This window comes from Populus nigra, chromosome 12 (assembly GCF_951802175.1).
Source record: "Populus nigra chromosome 12, ddPopNigr1.1, whole genome shotgun sequence".
NCBI classification, from domain to species: domain Eukaryota; kingdom Viridiplantae; phylum Streptophyta; class Magnoliopsida; order Malpighiales; family Salicaceae; genus Populus; species Populus nigra.
In genome coordinates this window covers 12,094,720-12,117,720 of record NC_084863.1, presented here as the reverse complement: position 1 = coordinate 12,117,720, position 23,001 = coordinate 12,094,720, and the positions used below count along the sequence as shown (strand labels likewise).

Here is a 23,001-nt window from a genome sequence, read left to right as displayed (position 1 = left end):
ACTTCTCTTTTTAAAAGTATTTTTTGCTTGAAAAATATATTAAATTAATATTTTTTAAGTATTTTTTATGGTTTTGATATATTAATATTAAAAAATACTTAAAAAAAATCAAATTATCCTAATTGCACGACCATAGTTAGCACCCAAGATGCTCCCTAGCAAAGCTTATCCAAAAGAACATGATCACGGCCGTCATATCTCGAATCTTCTTAATTTTAAATATACTAATTTGCATTATTAGGTTCCTAATTCTTCCCCCAAAAAGCAAATATCTTAAAGCACCTTCACCATCGTTCAAGAAAAAAAGAGGGGAAAAAATAAAAAAAGAAAACACCTTCACTTTTTCATGTATTGGCCATGGCCACCTTTACCTTGTAATTACTTTACGCAACAAATAAAAAAGAGAAGCGTGGTAAATCAACAGCTGCTAGAGACAAAGGATAAAGACGAATTTGCTGCTAACGAAGACAGTTGTCAACAAGCACTTCCATGAAAGAGGGGGAAAAACACGTACTGCCTTGCTGTGCATATAATTTTTTTTTTCATTTTTTTTTCCTGTCTAAATTAAGATCAAATCAACCTCCAAGCTAGTAGTAGAAGGCAAGCTATCCAAGCAACAGCTTGGTCTGAAATTTGAATCCCCATACTTAATTAAAGAGGGATGAATCCCCTAAACCATATCAAAACACATGGATCTTGAATACAGGCCTGCAACCTGCACCTTGCGATCATGAACTGCCGTTCAAACAGCCTCCCATGGCGCTCCATCCCTTTCTTTTGTGCCAAGTTCGATCACCCAGAAGACAAGGATATACAAAGGCATTTCAGGTTACTGGAAAGCGCTCCCGCGGCCGTAAATACCTGGAGGCAAAAGGTGAGAGCTGAATGGCAGGGGCAAATAGTTGGGTAAAATATAAAATTATTCTGACATATCAAGTGCTGACAAATTTCCTAGAATGATAACCCATTCCACTATTATGTGCCTGAAGACCAGATGATCTCATCACAACAACTCAAAGAAAATCGAGTTCTAATGTATCCATCTTAAGCATGATGAACAAAGCAAAGAATAAGACCTGTCGACGGAAGTGGTTTCTGTGCCAAAGGATATTATTATAACATGCAGTATTCGATAACCTCTTTCCAAGATTAAAGAGTGAAAAACACACTGCCCAGTGAACAAAAAACAACCCTAATTGGAAAACTGTCAACTTGAACCAATGTCAACAATCCACAACCCAGGCAGGACAAACTTGTTCCCGTTATTGCAAAAGAAGCTCTGAAAAATGACTTTAGCCAGAAGCGGTCTTTTTCTGCTGGAAAATGACAGCATAGACAGGTACAAGTACTCCAATGCTGAAGGCAGTGAACACAGCAAGAGGCATTTTGATTTTCTGATACTTCATCCTGTCCAAATTGTACATGTGCTTCGCATGAAGATAGAATGGTTCGTCATGGCCATGTGCATGACCTCCTCCCATCCTCTTCACCCCTGTTGAGTGGATACCTCTATTCACTGTCATTAGACATGAAGAATTGATTCAGTCCTAGCATCGTGAGAACAATCCTGACATAAACCAGCCACAAACAGGCTGGGAGCAAAAGCAATCGTGAAAGAATAAATTTCTCAATAAGTTTCTTTCAAAAATTCAAATTGACTTTGGGGGAGATATCGAGTGGAGAGAATGGAGGGGGTGTACAAGAAGCAACACTTTTTTGAAAGATAAGCCTGCTTTGAGGATCAAATTATGTAAAAGAACTAGCATGGGAATTCAAGATGCTTGTCAAAATCCATAATCACACTCTCAAAACTATCTAATAGAAACTTCAGCAAGTCCAACACAAAACGAGAGAAATGGTCAAAAAGTGCACGAACACTTAAAGCATCACAACTCATTATGTCTTCCAGCACTCTTTCATGGCAGTTTCTCAAATCAATTGAAAAACCTAACAAAAAAGGACACAAGGGTGTTTATCTGCTGATGTGGATGCCTATAAACTGACATCCCATCCATGCCAACCACATTCATTAATATGATTTCCATGTCTCTCACTTAACTAATTTTGATCATTAAAAGAAAAGGAAGCAGAGCAACAAAAACTAAGAAACTGAAAAAAAGGGGGGAAATAAAAAATTGCTGGCAAAGGAAGGGAATTGTGGATGCTGCACCTCCACTTACTGTTAAAAGGCATAATGCTCACTAAGCTTACATTTCTAACAAAATAAATCCAATAAATCATGGCAACAATCCATTTCTCACTATCTTGTCAAAAACCAACAACTTCCAATCATCATCATCTTTACATGAAACCACAGAAAAGAAAATGAAGTTTATCTGAAACCTCATAGATCACACACCCATCAACAGCACTCACAATCCCTCAGTCTTACGCTGGTATGAGATGGGACTTGATAGAATTGGCAATAACAAAGATGCTAGATAGGTTTGGTAGCAAGAATGAAATGCAAAATAATGGATTAGTATTTAATTTATCATTTAAACACCGAAAATAAGTTGAATATACTCAATCATACTGAGAGCTATAGCTTTGTTATTACATACACCTGATAATTAAAAGACAGGATCCTTTATTCCCCAAAACAACAAGAGTTAAAGTGAAAATAAAATATAGATACAATTAAATCATCAAGTTAATATGTTTTAATGCACAAATTAATATAAAAAAAATTATAAACTAATATTAAGACCAATCAAGCATTTGCAACCATGCTTCTATAATAACATGCATTTATCGTTCTACATGACCTTTGGTATATATTTCACCTATAATAATAATAATTATTATAGTCTCTTACTAGTGAAAAAAATAAATACCCTTCATTAAAAGCAATACTATGTCGGAGTGGGTGAAAAAGCCTTGCCAAACAGCTCGTCTTCATATAACAAAAACCAAACCTCAATCCAAACTACAGCTCATCTTCGCATGACTACAATAACCAAACCTCAATCCCAAACTATAGCTTGTCTTCGAACAACGAGAACCAAGCTTCAATCCCAAACCATAGGTTGTCTTCAAACAACAAAAACCAAGCATCGATCCCAAACTATAGCTCTTTTTCATAAAATAAATATTACCTTACACTTCCCATTACATTTCATTGAAGACAAAGGTTGCAAAACAGCTCAATTAGAACCCTAACACATTTGCAATGATAACTGTTGGTACAGCATTGAGCATGACCTAATAACCAAAAAATAGGGCATGAAAGGAATGATGATTACAAGTTGCCCGGCACAATAATACACTTCAACCACAATTTCTAGTCTTTTCCACCATGTATAGCACAAACAACACGAAACTTGAATAGCAAAAAAAAATAAAGAACAGAAAAACAGAGATTACAAACAATATCTACTAAACATTAATTCTCTAAGAAATTATTAAGACAAAACCCACAATTTCACTTCAATCAGACCAACTTATGATAATATATATATATATATATATATATATATATATGTCAATCATTACCGCAAAAACCAGAAACCCTAAAAAAATAAAAACAAAAACAAAAACTAATCTTAAAAAAAAAAAGACACACAAACACATAATAAAACCTAGTATTCTTTATCTAAAATTTAAATCAAGATCATAAGAGAACCCTCCATTTCTATCCAAAAACCCAGACAATCCCAGTTTCCACTACTCTCCCTCAGTTTCTGAGCAACCAAAAAGACCAGAAGAGATTTTCCTTCACTGATAAATAACAAAAAGGTTCAAAATTTTAAGATCATAGTCGTTGAAAAGATGAGAGTAACTGACCTGACTTGGATAGAAGAGATTCGGAAGCAGTGAATAGCTTGGAGGCTGATCTAAGACCGTTGTTCAACGCCATCTCTGCTGCTGTTTTACCAGAGAAATAAATGAAGGGGTAAAACAAAAACCTCTCTCAATTTTGTTTTTGAGGTTTTTCTCTTCCACTGCTTGCAAGCATAAAAAACATGGGGTGATGATGGATGGGCTTAGGGTTGTAGGCTGGCTTGGGACTCTACGTATCTAAGCTTGGCCCAAATTTACCACCCCTTCCTGTTTTTCAAGCATTTTTTTTTCATTTTATTTTGCTCGTATTAAGTTTTAAGTTTTTTTTTATTTTATGATCTCCGTTTAAAATTTATTATCTAATAATTAATGTTTTAATAAATGAGTTATATTGGGTTATTTTAAATTTAATTACTTCTTTTCGTTTGATTTTAAGTTCTTCTTACTAATTTTGTCATATGGAACCATCATGTCTTCTTATAGAATTTATAGTTTAAAATAAAAAGAATGAGAATCAAATAAAAAAATAATACACCATAAACTTTTAATTGAAGGATGAAACTGAAAGCCAAGAAAAAGTGTAATTGAGAGGACACGACAACACTTCTAATGCTTTTGTGAAAGGCGGCATTCCAATAATGAATGTTGCCACACGTGCCGCCTAAAGGACACGGATGGTGTTCACACACTGACACGTGCATGAGACTTGCCAACAACTTTGTTTTTAATATTTTATATTATTAAAATACAAAATGCCCATCATTTCCCCTAAAAATAACGAAAAACCATGACAGAAAAACTAAATTAACATTGCAAGACAATTTATTATTATTCTAAAGGTATTTGCATTGTTTATTATGCAAAACAAATTATACTATACTTTAAAAGGTATGGGAAAAAATATTATGTAGGTACTGTGGACATAAACTCATTGCACTGTGGACCACACTATGAATATTGAGTATTTGCACTGTAGACCACACTATAGCACTTGGGGATATTGTCTTTTTTGTAGTTTAGTAAAGTGTTGTTGGGTCTGGTTTGGTCGCCGGACCCAATGTTGCTAGGAGTTAGGCAGCCGGACGCAAGGATATTAACATAGTATGTATCGACGACCTTTCCATAAGTGTCTTGAGTCTTCACGTTATAGGTGATGAAGTGGCCGAGGAATTCACCATTGAAACAGTGGCAAGGGAAAAAGATGCTTATCCTGATGAAAGATTGGAGGTTGTCTTTGCTTGGTACTTGAAGATTATATACGAGGATGGTGTCAAAATCTGTTGATTTTAAGATGTTAGATTGCATAACTACGACAATGAATGAAATGTTAGCTAACAGTTGTGGTATTCAATGACAATGTCAGCGGTGGAGCTCATGGTTGAAAGAAATCATATATAAGAAAATCTAGCTTTAATGTTGTCAGAATGTTTGAGAAGCTACTACTTGCCATATCAAATGGTTGCATCGAGTTTCACAAGAGATGATTTGGAAAGATTTGAAATTAAGAAGAAAAGAATAAGAGACTGAGATTATTTGTTGTTATTTATTTCTTGTTCTTTCTACAGCAGGTATTTAACTATTTCTGCTAGCTTTTTCTCCATTTTGTTTCTCTCTTTTGCATTGCTAGAAAAATAGGGTACAAAATGGCTATGAAAATCATGTTTTGAGCAAAAACAATTGCCAAAATAATCAAGCATGATTGAATGATTCGAAAAATCGACAACAATAAATCTGACAAAAATGGATGAAGGATGGGTCTGGTTGGTTGTTTTTCTTTTGGTGTTTAGGCTAGATTGTAGTGATTTTAAGGTAAATAAGATGGAGGATAGACTAGAATGATACTTTGATAAGTCGATCTGGACGCCACAAAGATCAATCTAGGATTTCGACGCCACACTCTTTGTGATTAAAGAGTGATAAGTCAGGTAGGGTTCTTCACAAAAATCAATTTGGAAGAACAATTCTTCATTCTCTGAATTAAGTTTCAAATCTTGGCCAAAAGTGTTTTATTACATATTCTGATACTATATTTATAATTGGAACATCCCTCTAAAGTTAGGAAAAATTCAACATGATAGAAATCAAGCCCAAAAAACAGACTTTGACAAAGTAACCTAGACAAATTAACTAGCACACATTTTTTGACCTTTCTAAAACACAGACCAAATTTAAAACAGTTATAACTTCTTGAACAAAAGTCCAATGCAATCATAGTTGGACAATCTAGAAAGATCACGTTCTGAACTTGAAATCCACCTAGATTAGTCTTGTTTTCACATGCAACAGATGACTTCAAAAATCGAGTTCAAATTCATCTACTATTCTGATCGTAAATAACATCAATACCTTCACTTATTTGCATTATCAATCCAAACTCAAGTAGCCCAGCATCAAAAGAACCATTAAGGCTTTTCTCATCTCCAAGTTCCAATTGTAGGCAAATAAGCACCCTTGAACCAATTTTAAACTGAGTGCTAATTTTTAACTCCGACACAACTTCAATCATTCCAATTTGACTCGTCAAGACCCTTTGTAGTTGTTTCGCTCTTGCTCTTGTCATTGGACCATCTAAATCCTCTTGCATATTAGATTTAGCTTTACGAGATGGATTATAATTCACATGATGCACATCATCAGCCCCGGGTTGAAAATGATTTGTCCTTAAATCATTATCGTCAATATCATCCAAGTATGGAGTCAAGTCTTCCACATCCAAGTATGGAAATCTGACCTTGCTAATATGAATCCAGACAAGATCTCCAGGTTCAAACCTGACCATTTCCACCCCTTGTTAGCTTGTTTAGCATACCTTGTTATTTTCTCCTCATTATGTAATCGAACCTGCTCATGTAGTTTCTTCATCAATTTTGCCTTTCTAATTCCATCCATAGATATCCTATCATCAATTGGAATATGAACAGGATCAATAGGAACACAAGGATTAAAGCCATACACAACCTCAAATGGTGAAAATTTTATAGCCCCATGCACACTATAATTATATGCAAACTCCACAATAGGCAAACAAGTATCCCAACTCTTTAAATTCTTATGTATAACAACTCGTAACAAAGAAGATAAAGTTCGGTTTACTACCTCAGTTTGTCCATCAGTTTGTGGATGACATGTCGTACTGAAAAGTAACTTCGATCCAAGCTTCCTCCAAAGAGTCTTCCAAAAGTGGCTGAAGAACTTTGTATCACGATAAGAGACAATGCTTTTAGGAACTTTATGTAAACGAACAATCTGTTAAAAGAACAAATCAGCAACATGTACTGCATCGTCAGTTTTGTTGCAAGGAATGAAATGGGACATTTTGGAGAATCGATCAACCACAACCATTATTGAATCCTTCCCACGCTGTGTTCTTGGTAACTCATGTACAAAGTTCATGCTAATGTCCATCTATGGTTGCTCTAGAATAGGCAATGACATATATAGCCCACATGTATTCTCTTTACCCTTAGCTCTCTTACAAATAGCACATCTTTCAATCACCTTGTGCACATTCCGTAACATGCTAGGCTAAAAAAATGTTCTTTTAGCAACTCATAAGTCTTCTTCTCCCTAAAATGAACATTAAGGCCACCACCATAAGCCTCTTGCACAAGCAACTTTCGTAATGAACCTGAAGGAATACACATTCTGCCCATTTTGAACAAGTAACCTTCATGCATAAAGAACCCATCACAAGCTCCCTTTGCACATCGACAACCACATTAGCAAAGTAGAAATCATTAGCATATTGATCCTTCACTTGATTAAAACCCATCAGCCTTGCATTCAATATAGAGATCAATGCATACTTCCTAGAAAGAGCATCAACAACCACATTAACTTGCCCTTTCTTGTACTTTATGACATAAGAAAATGACTTCATAAACTTCACTCATTTAGCATGTCTCCAATTCAACTTGCTTTTCCCCTTAAGATACTTCAAGGATTCATGATCAGTATGTATAACAAATTCTTTAGGCAACAAGTAGTGCTACCATACCTCTAGAGCCTGAATCAAAGCATACAACTCCTTGTCGTAAATAGAGTAGTTCAAACATGCTCTATTTAACTTTTCACTAAAGAATGCAATTGACCTCTTTTCTTGCATCAAAACGGCCCCAATTCCAACTCCGGAAGCATCACACTTTATTTTGAATGTTTTAGCAAAGTCTGTTTTAGCAAACCCCTTAATTTCAAACTCTTATCACTGAACCATGTTTATTTGTTTTTGTTTACAACAAGTTGCTGCAAATTTGACAATTTCTTTACGGGAGAAACATGCATTTCACTCCACTTTAATTAAAATTTTGCTTTCATATGTATTTGCTAAACCCGTGTTGATTTTCTCATTTATATGCGACTATTTTACTTTACAAAATATCATTGATTAGTTAGTATAGGTCCCGCAGCGAAGTGCAACCTATTCATCTCACCTTTGCCCGCATCCTAACAAAACAGAAGGGTAAAGTGGGATTTTCATTGTACATTACAATAGTGAAAATCCCAGGCGTTGTAGCTTAATACTTAATAATAGTTAATAGTTAGTTAACAGTTAATAGTTAATGAAGGGAAAAGGAGAAGAAAAATATTCCCCTTACGATCTAGCGGGGTCCGTCCAGTACACCACACTTTTTTGTGATAGTACTGGTGACAGCTCCCTAGGCGAAGGGACCATTGCACGCTCGCTGTTATATAACTGAAAGAAAAAGCCTCCAACTCTCTGAATCAATCATCTCCTCCACAGACTACACAATAACAATGGTGAGAAGAGCATATGTTTTAAATCGTTTTCCTCTATTGTTTCTTTCATTCTCTCTCTAGCTAGAGACTGTCCAAAACAGTGGAATGGTGAGAGAGAACTGGAAAAAATAGCAGCAGCTCTGTTTTTAAATGGCTAGAAACATCTAATTAAATTGAGTTTTGACTTTTTTATTTTAGCTTACATCGAACTTTTTTTGAAAGCGGCAGCGGTATAAAGAAAAGAAAATTAATTTAATTTATGGGAGATAACATTAAAAGATGGTGACGGGAGAGTTACTTTTGATTTAATTAAGCATTTTTAAAGACAGCAGGCACATCACATAGCCATATATGAAGGGAAAAAGGGAAGAAAAACATTCTCCATACGATCTAGTGGGGTCCGTCCAGTATACCACACTGTTTTTCTTACTGTACAGGTGGCAGCTCCCTAGGCGAAGGGGACCATTGGACGCTCGTTGTTATGTAACTGAATGGAAAGACCTCTAACTCTGTGAATCAATCCCCTCCTCGCACCATAACAATGGTGAGAAGAGCATATGTTTTAAAACGTTTTCCTCTATTGTTTCTTTCCTTTTCTCTCTAGCTAGAGACTGTCCAAAACAGCGCAATGGTGAGAGAGAACATGATAAAATAGCAGCAGCTCTGTTTTTGAATAGCTAGAAACATCTAATTAAACTGAGATTTGGCTTTGTTATTTTAGCTTACATCGAAGTTTTTTTGGAGGTGGCAGCGGCAGTGGCGCCGACAACGACATAAAAAAAAAGAAAATTAATTGAATTTATGGGAGATAACATTAAAAGATGGTGACGGGAGAGTAACTTTTGATTTAATTAATTACTTTTAAAGACGGCAAGCACATCATATAGCCATATATGAAGGGAAAAAGGGAAGAAAAACATTCTCCATATGATCTAGTGGGGTCCGTCCAGTATACCACACTGTTTTTCTTATAGTACAGGTGGCAGCTCTCTAGGCGAAGGAGACCATTGCACGCTCGCTGTTATGTAACTAAATGAAAAGGCCTCCAACTCTCTGAATCAATCCCCTACTCGCACTATAACAATGGTGAGAAAAACATATGTTTTAAATCGTTTTCCCTTATTGTTTCTTTCCTTTTCTCTGTAGCTAGAGACTGTCCAAAACATCGGAATGGTGAGGCAGAACATGATAAAATAGTAGTAGCTCTGTTTCTAAATAGCTAGAAACATCTAACTAAACTGAGTTTTAGCTTTGTTATTTTAGCTTACATCGAAGTTTTGGGAGGTGGCAGCGACAGTGACAGCGACATAAAGAAAAGAAAATTAATTTACTTTATGGGAGATAACATTAAAAGATGGTGAGGGGAGAGTAACTATTGATTTAATTAATCACTTTTAAAGACAGCAGGCACATCACATAGCCATATATGAAGGGAAAAAGGGAAGAAAAACATTCTCCATATGATCTAGTGGGGTCCGTCCAGTATACCACACTTTTTTTTTATAGTACCGGTAGCAGCTCCGTTGGTGAAGGGGACCATTGCACGCTCGCTGTTATGTAACTGAATGGAAAGGCCTCCAACTCTCTGAATCAATCCCCTCCTCGCACAATAACAATGGTGAGAAGAACATATGTTTTAAATCGTTTTCCCCTATTGTTTCTTTCCTTTTCTCTATAGCTAGAGACTGTCCAAAACAGCTGAATGGTGAGGGAAAACATGATAAAATAGCAGTAGCTCTGTTTTTAAATAGCTAGAAACATCTAACTATACTGAGTTTTAGCTTTGTTATTTTAGCTTACATCGAAGTTTTTTGGAGGTGGTAGCCACAGCGACAGCGACTTAAAGAAAAGAAAATTAATTTAATTTATGGGAGATAACTTTAAAAGATGGTGACGGGAGAGTAACTTTTGATTTAATTAACCGTTTTTAAAGACAGCAGACACATCACATTGCCATATATGAAGCGAAAAAGGGAAGAAAAACATTCTCCATATGATCTAGTGGGGCCCGTCCAGTATACCACACTGTTTTTCTTATAGTACAAGTGGCAGCTCCCTAGGCGAAGGGGACCATTGCACGCTCGCTGTTATGTAACTGAATGCAAAGGCCTCCAACTCTCTGAATCAATCCCCTCCTCGCACTATAACAATGGTGAGAAGAACATATGTTTTAAATCGTTTTGCCCTATTGTTTCATTCCTTTTCTCTGTAGCTAGAGACTGTCCATAACAACGGAATGGTGACGGATAACATGATAAAATAGCAGTAGCTCTGTTTTTAAATAGCTAGAAACATCTAATTAAACTGAGTTTTAGCTTTGTTATTTTAGCTTAAATCAAAGTTTTTTGAAGGTGGCAGCGACAACGACATAAAGAAAAGAAAATTAATGTAATTTATGGGAGATAACATTAAAAGATGGTGACGGGAGAGTAACTTTTGATTTAATTAAACACTTTTAAAGACAGCAGGCACATCACATAGCCATATATGAAGGGAAAAAGGGAAGAAAAACATTCTCCATATGATCTAGTGGGGTCAGTCCATTATACCACACTTTTTTTCTTATAGTACAGGTGGCAGCTCCTTAGGTGAAGGGACCATTGCACGCTCGCTGTTATGTAATTGAATGAAAATGCCTCCAACTCTCTGAATTAATCCCCTCCTCGCACAATAACACTGGTGAGAAGAACATATGTTTTAAATCGTTTTCCCCTATTGTTTCTTTCCTTTTCTCTGTAGCTAGAGACTGTCCAAAACAACGGAATGGTGAGGGAGAACATGATAAATAGCAGTGGCTCTGTTTTTAAATTGCTAGAAACATCTAACTAAACCGAGTTTTAGCTTTGTTATTTTAGCTTACATCGAAGTTTTTTGGAGGTGGCAGCGACAACGACATAAAGAAAAGAAAATTAATGTAATTTATGGGAGATACCATTAAAAGATGGTGACGGGAGAGTAACTTTTGATTTAATTAAACACTTTTAAAGACAGCAGGCACATCACATAGCCATATATAGAGGGAAAAAGGGAAGAAAAACATTCTCCATATGATCTAGTGGGGTCCGTCCAGTATACCACACTGTTTTTCTTATAGTACAGGTGGCAGCTCCCTAGTCGAAGAGGACCATTGCACGCTCATTGTTATGTAACTGAATGGAAAGGCCTCCAACTCTCTGAATCAATCCCCTCCTCGCACTATAACACTGGTGAGAAGAACATATGTTTTAAATCGTTTTCCCCTATTGTTTCATTCCTTTTCTCTGTAGCTAGAGACTGTCCACAACAGCGGAATGGTGAGGGAGAACATGATAAAATAGCAGTAGCTCTGTTTTTAAATAGCTAGAAACATCTAATTAAACTGACATTTTAGCTTTGTTATTTTAGCTTACATCGAAGTTTTTTGGAGGTGGCAGCGACAATGACATAAAGAAAAGAAAATTAATGTAATTTATGGGAGATAACATTAAAAGATGGTGACGGGAGAGTAACTTTTGATTTAATTAATCACTTTTAAAGACAGCAGGCACATCACATAGCCATATATGAAGGGAAAAAGGGAAGAAAAACATTCTCCATATGATCTAGTGGGGTCCGTCCAGTATACCACACTGTTTTTCTTATAGTACAGGTGGCAGCTCCGTAGGCGAAGGGGACCATTGCACGCTCGCTGTTATGTAACTGAATGGAAAGGCCTCCAACTCTGTGAATCAATCCCCTCCTCGCACTATAACAATGGTGAGAAGAACATATGTTTTAAATCGTTTTCCCCTATTGTTTCTTTCCTTTTCTCTATAGCTAGAGACTGTCCAAAACAACTGAATGGTGAGGGAGAACATGATAAAAGAGCAGTAGCTCTGTTTTTAAATAGCTAGAAACATCTAAGTATACTGAGTTTTAGCTTTGTTATTTTAGCTTACATCGAAGTTTTTTGGAGGTGGCAGTGACAACGACAGCGACAACGACATAAAGAAAAGAAAATTAATTTAATTTATGGGAGATAACATTAAAAGATGGTGACAGGAGAATAACTTTTGATTTAATTAATCACTTTTAAAGACAGCAGGCACATCACATAGCCATATATGAAGGGAAAAAGGGAAGAAAAACATTCTACATATGATCTAGTGGGGTCCGTCCAATATACCACACTGTTTTTCTTATAGTACAGGTGGCAGCTCTCTAGGTGCAGGGACCATTGCACGCTCCCTGTTATGTAACTGAATGAAAAGGCCTCCTACTCTCTGAATCAATCCCCTCCTCGCACTATAACTCTGGTGAGAAGAGCATATGTTTTAAATCGTTTTCCTCTATTGTTTCATTCCTTTTGTCTATAGCTAGAGACTGTCCAAAACAGCTGAATGGTGAGGGAGAACATGATAAAATAGTAGTAGCTCTGTTTTTAAATAGCTAGAAACATCTAATTAAACTGAGTTTTAGCTTTGTTATTTTAGCTTAAATCAAAGTTTTTTGGAGGTGGCAGCGACAACGACATAAAGAAAAGAAAATTAATGTAATTTATGGGAGATAACATTAAAAGATGGTGACGGGAGAATAACTTTTGATTTAATTAATCACTTTTAAAGACAGCAGGCACATCACATAGCCATATATGAAGGGAAAAAGGGAAGAAAAACATTCTCCATATGATCTAGTGGGGTCCGTCCAGTATACCACACTGTTTTTCTTATAGTACAGGTGGTAGCTCCGTAGGCGAAGGGGACCATTGCACGCTCGCTGTTATGTAACTGAATGAAAAAGCCTCCAACTCTCTGAATCAATCCCCTCCTCGCACTATAACAATGGTGAGAAGAACATATGTTTTAAATCGTTTTCCCCTATTCTTTCTTTCCTTTTCTCTATAGCTAGAGACTGTCCAAAACAGCTGAATGGTGAGGGAGAACATGATAAAATAGTAGTAGCTCTGTTTTTAAATAGCTAGAAACATCTAACTAAACTGAGTTTTAGCTTTGTTATTTTAGCTTACATCGAAGTTTTTTGGAGGTGGCAGCCACAGCGACAGCGACAGCGACATAAAGAAAAGAAAATTAATTTAATTTATGGGAGATAACATTAAAAGATGGTGACAGGAGAGTAACTTTTGATTTAATTAACCATTTTTAAAGACAGCAGGCACATCACATAGCCATATATGAAGGGAAAAAGGGAAGAAAAACATTATCCATATGATCTAGTGGGGTCCGTCCAGTATACCACATTATTTTTTTTATAGTACCGGTGGTAACTCCCTTGGCGAAGGGGACCATTGCACGCTCGCTGTTATGTAACTGAATGGAAAGGCCTCCAACTCTCTAAATCAATCCCCTCCTCGCACTATAACAATGGTGAGAAGAACATATGTTTTAAATCGTTTTCCCCTATTGTTTCTTTTCTTTTCTCTGTAGCTAGAGACTGTCCAAAACAGTGGAATGGTGAGGGAGAACATGATAAAATAGCAGTAGCACTGTTTTTAAATAGCTAGAAACATCTAATTAAACTGAGTTTTGGCTTTGTTATTTTAGCTTACATCAAAGTTTTTTGGAGGTGGCAGGGACAGCGACAACGACATAAAGAAAAGAAAATTAATTTAATTTATGGGAGATAACGTTAAAAGATGGTGACAGGAGAGTAATTTTTGATTTAATTAATCACTTTTAAAGACAGCAGACACATCACATAGCCATATATGAAGGAAAAAGGGAAGAAAAACATTCTCCATATGATCTAGTGGGGTCCATCCAGTATACCACACTGTTTTTCTTATAGTACAGGTGGCAGCTCCCTAGTCGAAGAGGACCATTGCACGCTCGTTGTTATGTAACTGAATGGAAAGGCCTCCAACTCTATGAATCAATCCCCTCCTCACACTATAACAATGGTGAGAAGAACATATGTTTTAAATCCTTTTCCCTTGTTGTTTCTTTCCTTTTCTCTATAGCTAGAGACTGTCCAAAACAGCGGAATGGTGAGGGAGAACATGATAAAATAGCAGTAGCTCTGTTTTTAAATAGCTAGAAACATCTAATTAAACTGAGTTTTGGCTTTGTTATTTTAGCTTACATCGAAGTTTTTTAGAGGCGGCAACAACAATGGCAGCGAAAGCGACAACAACTCTGATTCAGAGAGTCCTCGACAAAAGATTTCTGACCGCCGATACAAGGAGGACTTTGATGAGATTAAATGTTCACATAAAACTTACGTTGTTCTTGTTTTTCATAGGTTGCTTGTTATTAGAATATTCTTGTTTATTTTTTTATACATAGGTCATAGTACATATGGAACAATAATGAAGTGTAAACATAAGCTTGATCATATGGAATATGCAATAAAGAGAATCAAAGTTGGTTACCACGACAGAGAAGTGATATTCATTTCAATCGGTCTTTGATATGATGCTTGGAAATCAATTTGTCTTTGTCTATCAAGCCTGGACAGAGAATTTGCAGCCAAAAAGTTCTGCTGGTCTAGAGACTGATCTCACATCGGACAACTCCAACAATTTGTTTGGCCACTGAGAAGCGATTTTTAGACAACATGTCCGGGATAAGAAATTTGAGAGGTCTGTACCTCTTATTTTCCCAATCATTTGGAAATTCTATGCTTTTTAATTTATCTAAATTCTATTTTCTTTCTGTGCTAAATGTTGTAGGGGTGCAGTAGCATGAACAAAATAATTCTTAAACTGTATATATCTGCTTTTGCATCGATGGGTCCTTTCTCACCTCAGGAGCCCTATAAGTTTTGTTTCCTTGAGCGTCAACTTGAATTTTTTCACTTTTCTTACAAAATACCGTTGCCAAAAGAAAATTAATAAGAAATAAATAATCAACTTGGAACAATAAAGGCTAAGATTGATCAAGTTAGATTAACATTTAAATTTAAACTGCTCACTAATTCCGAAATCTTCTGTTTTGATCTCCTCCTCGTCCTGGGAAGCTCCCACAAAAATGTATTTTGTGGCAAGGTCTCTGTAATCAAATTGATTTGTATGGATGAAGCGTAATCCTTCAACAATTTGTTTGGCCATCAAGAAGCATCTTTTGATATTAGTCTTTATAGAAAGCAAATCATGAAAAGTTTTGGTGACAAAATTAAATTACTGTAAGCCATTGGATATAAAAAGAGAAGCACATATAAGAAATGCATGTCACCTCACATCGGACAACACTCCATCTGTATAAACAACTCTTCATGACATGCATGGCTCAAGTTCTGCTGGTCTAGATCTTGCATCTGGTCACCTCACATCGGACAACACTCTATCTGTATAAATTTTTATGGTAAAATACATGTCAATGATATTTTTTTATTTTTTAAAAATTATTTTTAATATCAGCATATCAAAACGATTAAAAACATATAAATTATATTAAATTTTAATAAAAAAAAATCACATTTTTTAGAAACACAACCCCAGCCACATTTCAATATATTCTCTCGGCGGGGTTGGAGAATAGGAGCAAACCCTAGCTGTTGGCTAAAATAGCTGTTAGAAATTATGGTTCTGAAATCAACTATTCAGGAAATATAAAGCCCATTAATACGCCGACTATGGGAACAAAAATCAATTATGGTTCTGAAATCAACTATTCAACACTTTTATATCTCTTTAACACACACATTCTTGCACATTTTACCTGTGATTTTGAATTCATGTCGATTGTGATTTGGAATCAAATAGGAAAAATTATAAAATTATTGTTTCATATAAAAATTATAATTTTATATTTTTTCAAGTATTTATTTTATCAATTAAAATATATATCTTTAATATTTAGTTAGGCTTAAAAACACAACTAACTGTTATGGTTTCTAAGAAAATATATCAAGATCGTAGTTAGGATTGTGATAGCTATGGTTTCTAAGTGTTTTTAATGAGTGTTTTTGATAATGCGGTTAAAACATTATCAATTTAAAATTTGAAATAAAATTATTTAAAATTAGTTTTTTTATATTTTTTTATTATTTTAAAGTGTTTTTGTAAAAATAAATTTAAAAATATAAAATTATTTTGATATATTTTCGAGAAAAAAAACTCAAAACACAACTTTAACATATTTTTAAACATGATATATTTACTTTTAAAAAATATCAAAATAATATTTTTTAATAAATTTAAATTTAAATAAAAAATAAAAAAATATTTTAATATATTTTTAAATAAAAATATTATAATAAAACAGAATCTCATACATACACCTAAAAGCTAAGAGGTTGTTTGTCTACGCGGCTAAAACGCAGCTCGCAATCATTTGGTAATAATAAAACTTGCTTTACTGTGCATGAGTTCCACATGTTTTTTGCGTTTAAAATGCTGGAAAAAAAAGGCAACAAAAACCTGCTTTGCATGCATTGTAGAAACCTGCGGACAGTGCAATTCACTGCTGTTCACGAGTGAATTGCACTGTTCACGTGAACAGTGCAATTCACTTGCACTATTCTCGGTTTTTTTTGTAGTGTGTTAATTGTATTAATTTTTTATAAAAAAAAAAAACTAGTTTAGAGAATTAAATTCATTTGCGATGTGAACAATATTTTTTTCTCAAAAAACTAGTATAGAGTGAATTAAATTTATGCGCACCGTAATATCAATTTTATATCTGATAATATTTTATCTAATTTTATTACACGCTCAAAAAGTTATGAAAACTGTAGTTCTTATCGGATGAATTTTGGACGTAATGGAATTATAAATAGTTTAATAGAATAATAAAAAATATTTTATATAAAGTATTATTTTTTTCATGATATAATAAGAGTAATTAATTTTACAATATTTAAATTTAAAACTATCAATATTAATATTTATTTTTAAATTATTTTATAACCTCAATTTCAAAAACATTCTTAACCAAACACATTAAACTACTTTTTCTTAAACTTTAATTTCAAACACATTTTTAACCAAACATCTATTTTTTCAAAACAACTTTAACTAAAAATATATTTTATAAAACAATTTTTTTTAAACCACAACCATAACAGCTACCACAATACCAAACACAATCTAAAGCAAAAATTAACTTTTCAAGTTTTGCCGCCGATCAATCACCGTCCTCTCTTTCTCTGCATCTCTTGCTAAATCCAAATCCAAATAAATAAATAAATAAACAAAAAGATTGTTGTGAATTTGAAAATGACATCAACAGTTCCTTTCCAAATAATCGACGACGACGACGTAACTTCTTCAATTCTGTTTCCTTCAACCTCCAATCCAGCAATCAATCTTTCACTAAATTCTCTCTCTCTAACTTCACTTCACTCTGTTGCTTGCAGGAATTTGATTGGGAGGCAGCAGTCAGAGAAATCGATGCCGCTTGTGAAAGAGCAAATAACCCTGTATCTACAACAATTAATCAAGCTTCCTCTTCCAATGTTACCCCTCCCGTTAATATTCTTAATAATTCTTCTTATTCTTCATTTACAAAGACTGGGACTTGCAAGCAATCCACGCTCGATAAGTTTATTGGCAGAGCGAATCCGCCGGTGAAGCCAACGGTTGAGGTCCGACATCATCAGGGTAATGGCATCATCAACAGTGATGGGAGGCCGTGTTGCGTTGAGATCGATGCCGAGGCAGCTAAAACTTGGATTTACCCAGGTCTTTATCACCTTTTCTCTTTCAATGCTTCTTTTATTAATTTAGGGGGGTTTAGGCAAAAAAGGTGTTTGTGAAATTTTGGGTTTTGAAGGAATAATTTTATTGTTCTTAGAGATTTTTTTATTTTATTTTCTGGATGATAAATATGGCTGTCGATTCTTATATTGCAGTCAATGTACCTCTCCGAGACTATCAATTAGCTATAACAAAGACCGCATTATTTACAAACACATTGGTTGCATTGCCAACTGGGCTCGGAAAGACGCTTATTGCTGCTGTTGTTATGTATAACTACTTCAGATGGTTTCCTGATGGTAAATCTCTCTACGCAAATGCTTCAGTAAATGCACAATTTTTTATTAGAACCCAACTATAGTTTGAACCATAAAATGTGGTGTTGGTTAATCGATTCAATCGGGTTCTGTTTATTATTAAAACAATTTAATTTAATTCGGTTTATTTTATTATTAAAATAATGGTTATCAGATTGATCTTTTGTCAATTCAATACAATTTAGTTTGGTTTTTACTATCAATTGCATGGATGTTTCATCATATCTTGTAGATTTGATGGAAGGCTATGGGTTAGGGAAAAAATCTAGTGGTGGGTGAATTAGTACAATGAGTTAACTTGAAAGCAGTTAATGCCGTGGGCTTCCTATGTTTGATAGGTTTGAATGTTTGATAGGTATGATGTGTATTCGTATTTCATTGCAGGTAAAATAGTTTTTGCTGCTCCTTCTCGACCGCTTGTGATGCAACAAGTAGAAGCATGCCATAATATTGTGGGGATACCACAAGTAAGATGTTGAATATAGTTGTCGATGGAATGCTTTGCTTACATATTGGTTTTCGGTTGGGAACTTCAGTGTGTCACGGTTAGTGTAATAAACTGATTGCAGGAGTGGACAATTGATATGACCGGTCAGGTATGCCCTACAAAAAGGGCATGTTTTTGGAAAACTAAACGAGTTTTCTTTGTTACTCCACAAGTGCTGGAAAAGGATATTCAATCTGGTAATATTCTTAGTAACACCATAACACTCCTAACTGCGAAAAGGTTACACCTTAAATATTTTACATGGAAACTTTGTGAACATAAAATGGTTATGATATGTGAATTTTTTGAGCGAAAAAGAATTTTGTTAAGGAAGATGGAAGACTTTGTATTTTTTTTTTCATACAGAACATGTGAAAATATGTGTCCTGCGATTCGCAGCTATACTTGCATTGTATTTCTTTCGTTTATTCCATCAATAGTTTTCTCACACGGAGCAACTTACTGGAACATGTCTGGCAAAACACTTGGTTTGTTTGGTAATTGATGAGGCTCATAGAGCATCAAGAAATTATTCCTACTGTGTAGCAATTCGCGAGGTTTGTTGCTCTATTTTCTTAAGTTTTTGTTGTAACTGGCAATAAATTACTGTTTTGAGATACTATTTGATAATCTTGTTTTGTAGTTGTTGGCCATACCAGTGCAACTGAGAATATTAGCATTGACTGCGACTCCAGGATGTAAGTCACAAATAATCTAATTCGGTTCATTATAAAAGTAGCCACGCCATCTGAAAACTCCCATGTTAAATTCAAATTGTTTAGCAAAACAGCCGGCTGTCCAGCATATCATTGATAACTTACAGATATCAGCTCTTGAATATCGTAATGAAAGTGATCCTGATGTCATTCCATATGTTCATGACAGAAAGATTGAACTACTTGAGGTATGGTCTGCTATGGCTGTTTGAAAAATTATTGTTGGGTATTCGTATTTACCAATGAATTTGGCATATTCTATGAAATGTTGCTAGGTTGCATTGGGGTAAGAAGCTGTTGATACTAACAAACGGCTATTGGAAGTTATGCGTCCATATGTGGCAAGGCTTTCTACACTTGGACTTCTCCAGAATAGAGACTATCAAACAGTATGACTTGATAAATTACAAATTCCTTCAATTTTCTTCATTGTGTTAACTCTAGTATGTTAATGTTACTGCTTTCCTTTATTCAATAAATTCTCAGGCAATAATAACATTTCTTTCAATGTACATTTTAGAGTGTGGTAGCTCCGTTCTCACTATTATCTATCGACTGAAAGGAGTTATAGTTAACAGTATGGATGGCAATTTTTCTTTAGGGCCTCCTCAGGCTTCATTAGCTATTTTAGCCATTGATCTAATAAATTTTCAACGCTGAAAGTGCGGCAATGGCAATTAAAGTGCCCAGCAATTTCATGAATGGGAGCAGTTAGAAAAGACGGAAAATTAGCATCTGTTGGGAAATGTAGATCGGTTCTACATGGTACATTAAGGGGAAAAAAAAACAGATGAACTATACTATCCACTGATGATGGCCCCAACTGTTTTCTAGACATCCATTTTCAACATGAATACATGTCTCCAAATATCATAAAAATCTGAAAGAAGCTAACAATTCAAATTTATACAGTGAAAGTTATGTTTAGATTCCATAATATAGTTCTATGCTTGATTCGATGGCAATTTTGTTTATCTTAAGTAAAAAGTCTCATTATTGACTTTGAGCTAACTCAACATGCCATTGTGTTTTTTTCTCTGCTGCTCCCCTCCAAATGAGCAACACTATGACCAAGTGTGTTTTAATAATTTTTTTTTCCATGTTGGACTAGTATTCCATTTTTAATACTAAAAAGTTCTTATGATATTTTATGCTACAATGCTATCTACCTTGTTCTGGTCATTACCTAATGAAACCACCACGTCTTCTGGTTTTCTTACTTCGATATCAAAATAAGACAGTTAAGCCCACCTGATTTACTCAACTCAAGAGATAAATTTCACCGAGCACCTCCTCTGGACCTTCCCCAGAACAGATATGGAGAAATTGAAGCTTGTTTTGGAGGTCTTATTACTCTTTACCACATCCGTAAGCTCCTTTCAAGTCATGGAATAAGGCTGGCGTATAAGATGCTGGAAAAGGAGTTGAAACAATGGTATCTTCTTGTGCATTATCCACTCCAGCACTGCCTTGATCATTTAAACATTAGTTTCCATGATCAGTTTCTGCTTTTCATTGGATATGAAACATCATCAAAATGAACTTCTTCATCTTTTGACCATACTAATCTAAAAGTGTGGTATCTGTAACGATGAAATGTTTCGATGCCAGAAGATTATGTTGTTTATCTTTTGAAAGTTTTCATTGGGGGGAGGCTATTGAGCTTTCTTGTATGGACTTGGGGTTCTCTGAGGATTTGAATTGAAAGTTGTCCTGGCAAGAGATCCTTCAAGGTTTAATGTTCTTCTCTAACTGAAAGCCCATACCCTCAGGTTACCAAGTAGAGATGCCCTGTATGATGATTTGACAATGGTAATGGCATAATGGTGCTTAGGCTGAGGGGTGAAATTTTTTAATGTGAACATATTTAATGGTGCTGCAGTATTAAAGGTCTTTTGGAGTTTCTGTTGCTTCTTTCTCCAGCAAACCTGGAATCTACCATTATTCCTTTGGTCTTTTGGATAAGAATGTGCATACTGAAGCTGAATTAGCTACGATCTGACTTAAATGAGCATGCAAGGATTATTTGGATGATGTGGACATTTAAATGTCTAAATGTATTGGTGTTGGATTGTAAATATGGATTTTGAAGAAAATAATGATTTTTTTCCTGCAATGAAACTTGTTTATGATCATTCCTGTTCGTTGGATAGGAATTTTGAATGAAATAATATCGGTGTTTGCAGAGGAACTTGTTTATGTGGTTGCAGAAACTAAGGATCCACAAAACTCAAGGGTTGCAGAAATTTTATAATTTTCTCCAGTTTGTCATATAATATTGGCCAAATTGGTACAGAAAAAAATGAAGCAGTTAATTGTACAAATTTAAACATTACCTGGTTCCAGTTTGTCATATAAACATTACCTGGTTTCTGTATTTTTCTCTGACCATATGCCATTTTGGGTTGGAATTCATGTGATGATGACCTTTTAAATGGAGTTGGTTCATAGAAACCATGACCCATCACCATGTCAATAATAGCCATAATTGATTTGATTATAATCAAAATGAAGAAGAAGAAGAAGATACAAATCGAAAGAGGAAATGAATAAAGGTTTGTAAGCCATGTAATACACAAATAGTCAAGATATTTCATGGTTTCCCATCTATTTTATGAATTCATGCAAAGCTATTGTGATAATATTTACATACCAAGCACCGGAAACTATAGGAGAAAAAAGAAAATCTGACAATAAGAAAAATATATTGGTCTCATAATATATATTTAGCCTCGCACTTCTGAAAAAAGATTAATTTTCCATTAGCACCATGGAAATTTTAGAATTTTTAATTTTTTGATTTACTTTAATTTTTTTTTGTATGTTTTTGTGTTATTTTAAAAAACAATTTTGAGATTGTCTGACTGAGAAGCCAGAGCTAAGAAATTTGAATTTTTTTTATTTTTTTTAGTGAAATTGATTTTTTTTATATAAATTTTTTAAATATTATGCTTTTAAAAAAATTATATTGAGATCGTGTCTTGAAAACTTTTTATTTTTTTTCTTTGCTTTAAATTACTTTTTTTCGATGTTTTTTTATTATTCTTTAAATATTTTCTTTTAAAAAATATATTCAAATTGTGTCTTCAAAATTTAAACTCAAGAAAAAATAATTAAAAATTTCAAGTCATAATCTCAATATATATTTTTAAAAAAATATTTTAAAAGTAATACAAAAAAATATCAAAAAAATTAATTTAAAGTTAATTAGATTTTTTTAAATTTCTCAGGTCTTGCTTGTCAAAAGTTATTTTAAAAATTACAAATTCAAAAAATTAATTTTGTTGGGTCTTTTGGCAGAGAAGGCAACGGTCCCAGCACTTGGGTTCTACTTGAGGCAGGACCCAA

At 34.5% G+C, this 23,001-nt stretch overlaps 2 protein-coding genes across 4 annotated transcripts; one reads left to right on the top strand and one right to left on the bottom strand.

The window, feature by feature from the left end:
• Positions 1-1,081: 1,081 nt before the first annotated feature.
• Positions 1,082-3,947, bottom strand: LOC133669138 (uncharacterized). The gene is made up of 2 exons (XM_062089165.1): positions 3,787-3,947; positions 1,082-1,516 (listed from the first exon to the last, which is right to left on the bottom strand). Exons 1-2 carry the CDS (start codon positions 3,857-3,859, stop codon positions 1,293-1,295), a joined length of 297 nt encoding a protein of 98 aa, XP_061945149.1. The 5' UTR covers positions 3,860-3,947; the 3' UTR covers positions 1,082-1,292.
• A 13,603-nt stretch (positions 3,948-17,550) lies between these two features.
• LOC133669390 (DEAD-box ATP-dependent RNA helicase FANCM-like) lies at positions 17,551-21,788 on the top strand. 3 transcript variants are annotated; one of them, XM_062089500.1, is made up of 10 exons: positions 17,551-17,695; positions 17,794-18,118; positions 18,289-18,432; positions 18,835-18,917; positions 19,020-19,134; positions 19,412-19,494; positions 19,581-19,635; positions 19,768-19,841; positions 19,929-20,042; positions 20,895-21,788. In XM_062089500.1, the coding sequence occupies exons 1-9, from the start codon at positions 17,654-17,656 to the stop codon at positions 19,941-19,943; spliced, it is 936 nt and encodes a 311-aa protein (XP_061945484.1). In that variant the 5' UTR covers positions 17,551-17,653; the 3' UTR covers positions 19,944-20,042; positions 20,895-21,788. The 3 variants fall into 3 exon arrangements, with proteins under 3 accessions (XP_061945484.1, XP_061945485.1, XP_061945483.1); XM_062089499.1 differs by having other exon boundaries at positions 17,552-17,695; positions 19,720-19,841; XM_062089501.1 differs by lacking the exons at positions 19,412-19,494; positions 20,895-21,788 and having other exon boundaries at positions 19,720-19,841.
• Positions 21,789-23,001: the final 1,213 nt, after the last annotated feature.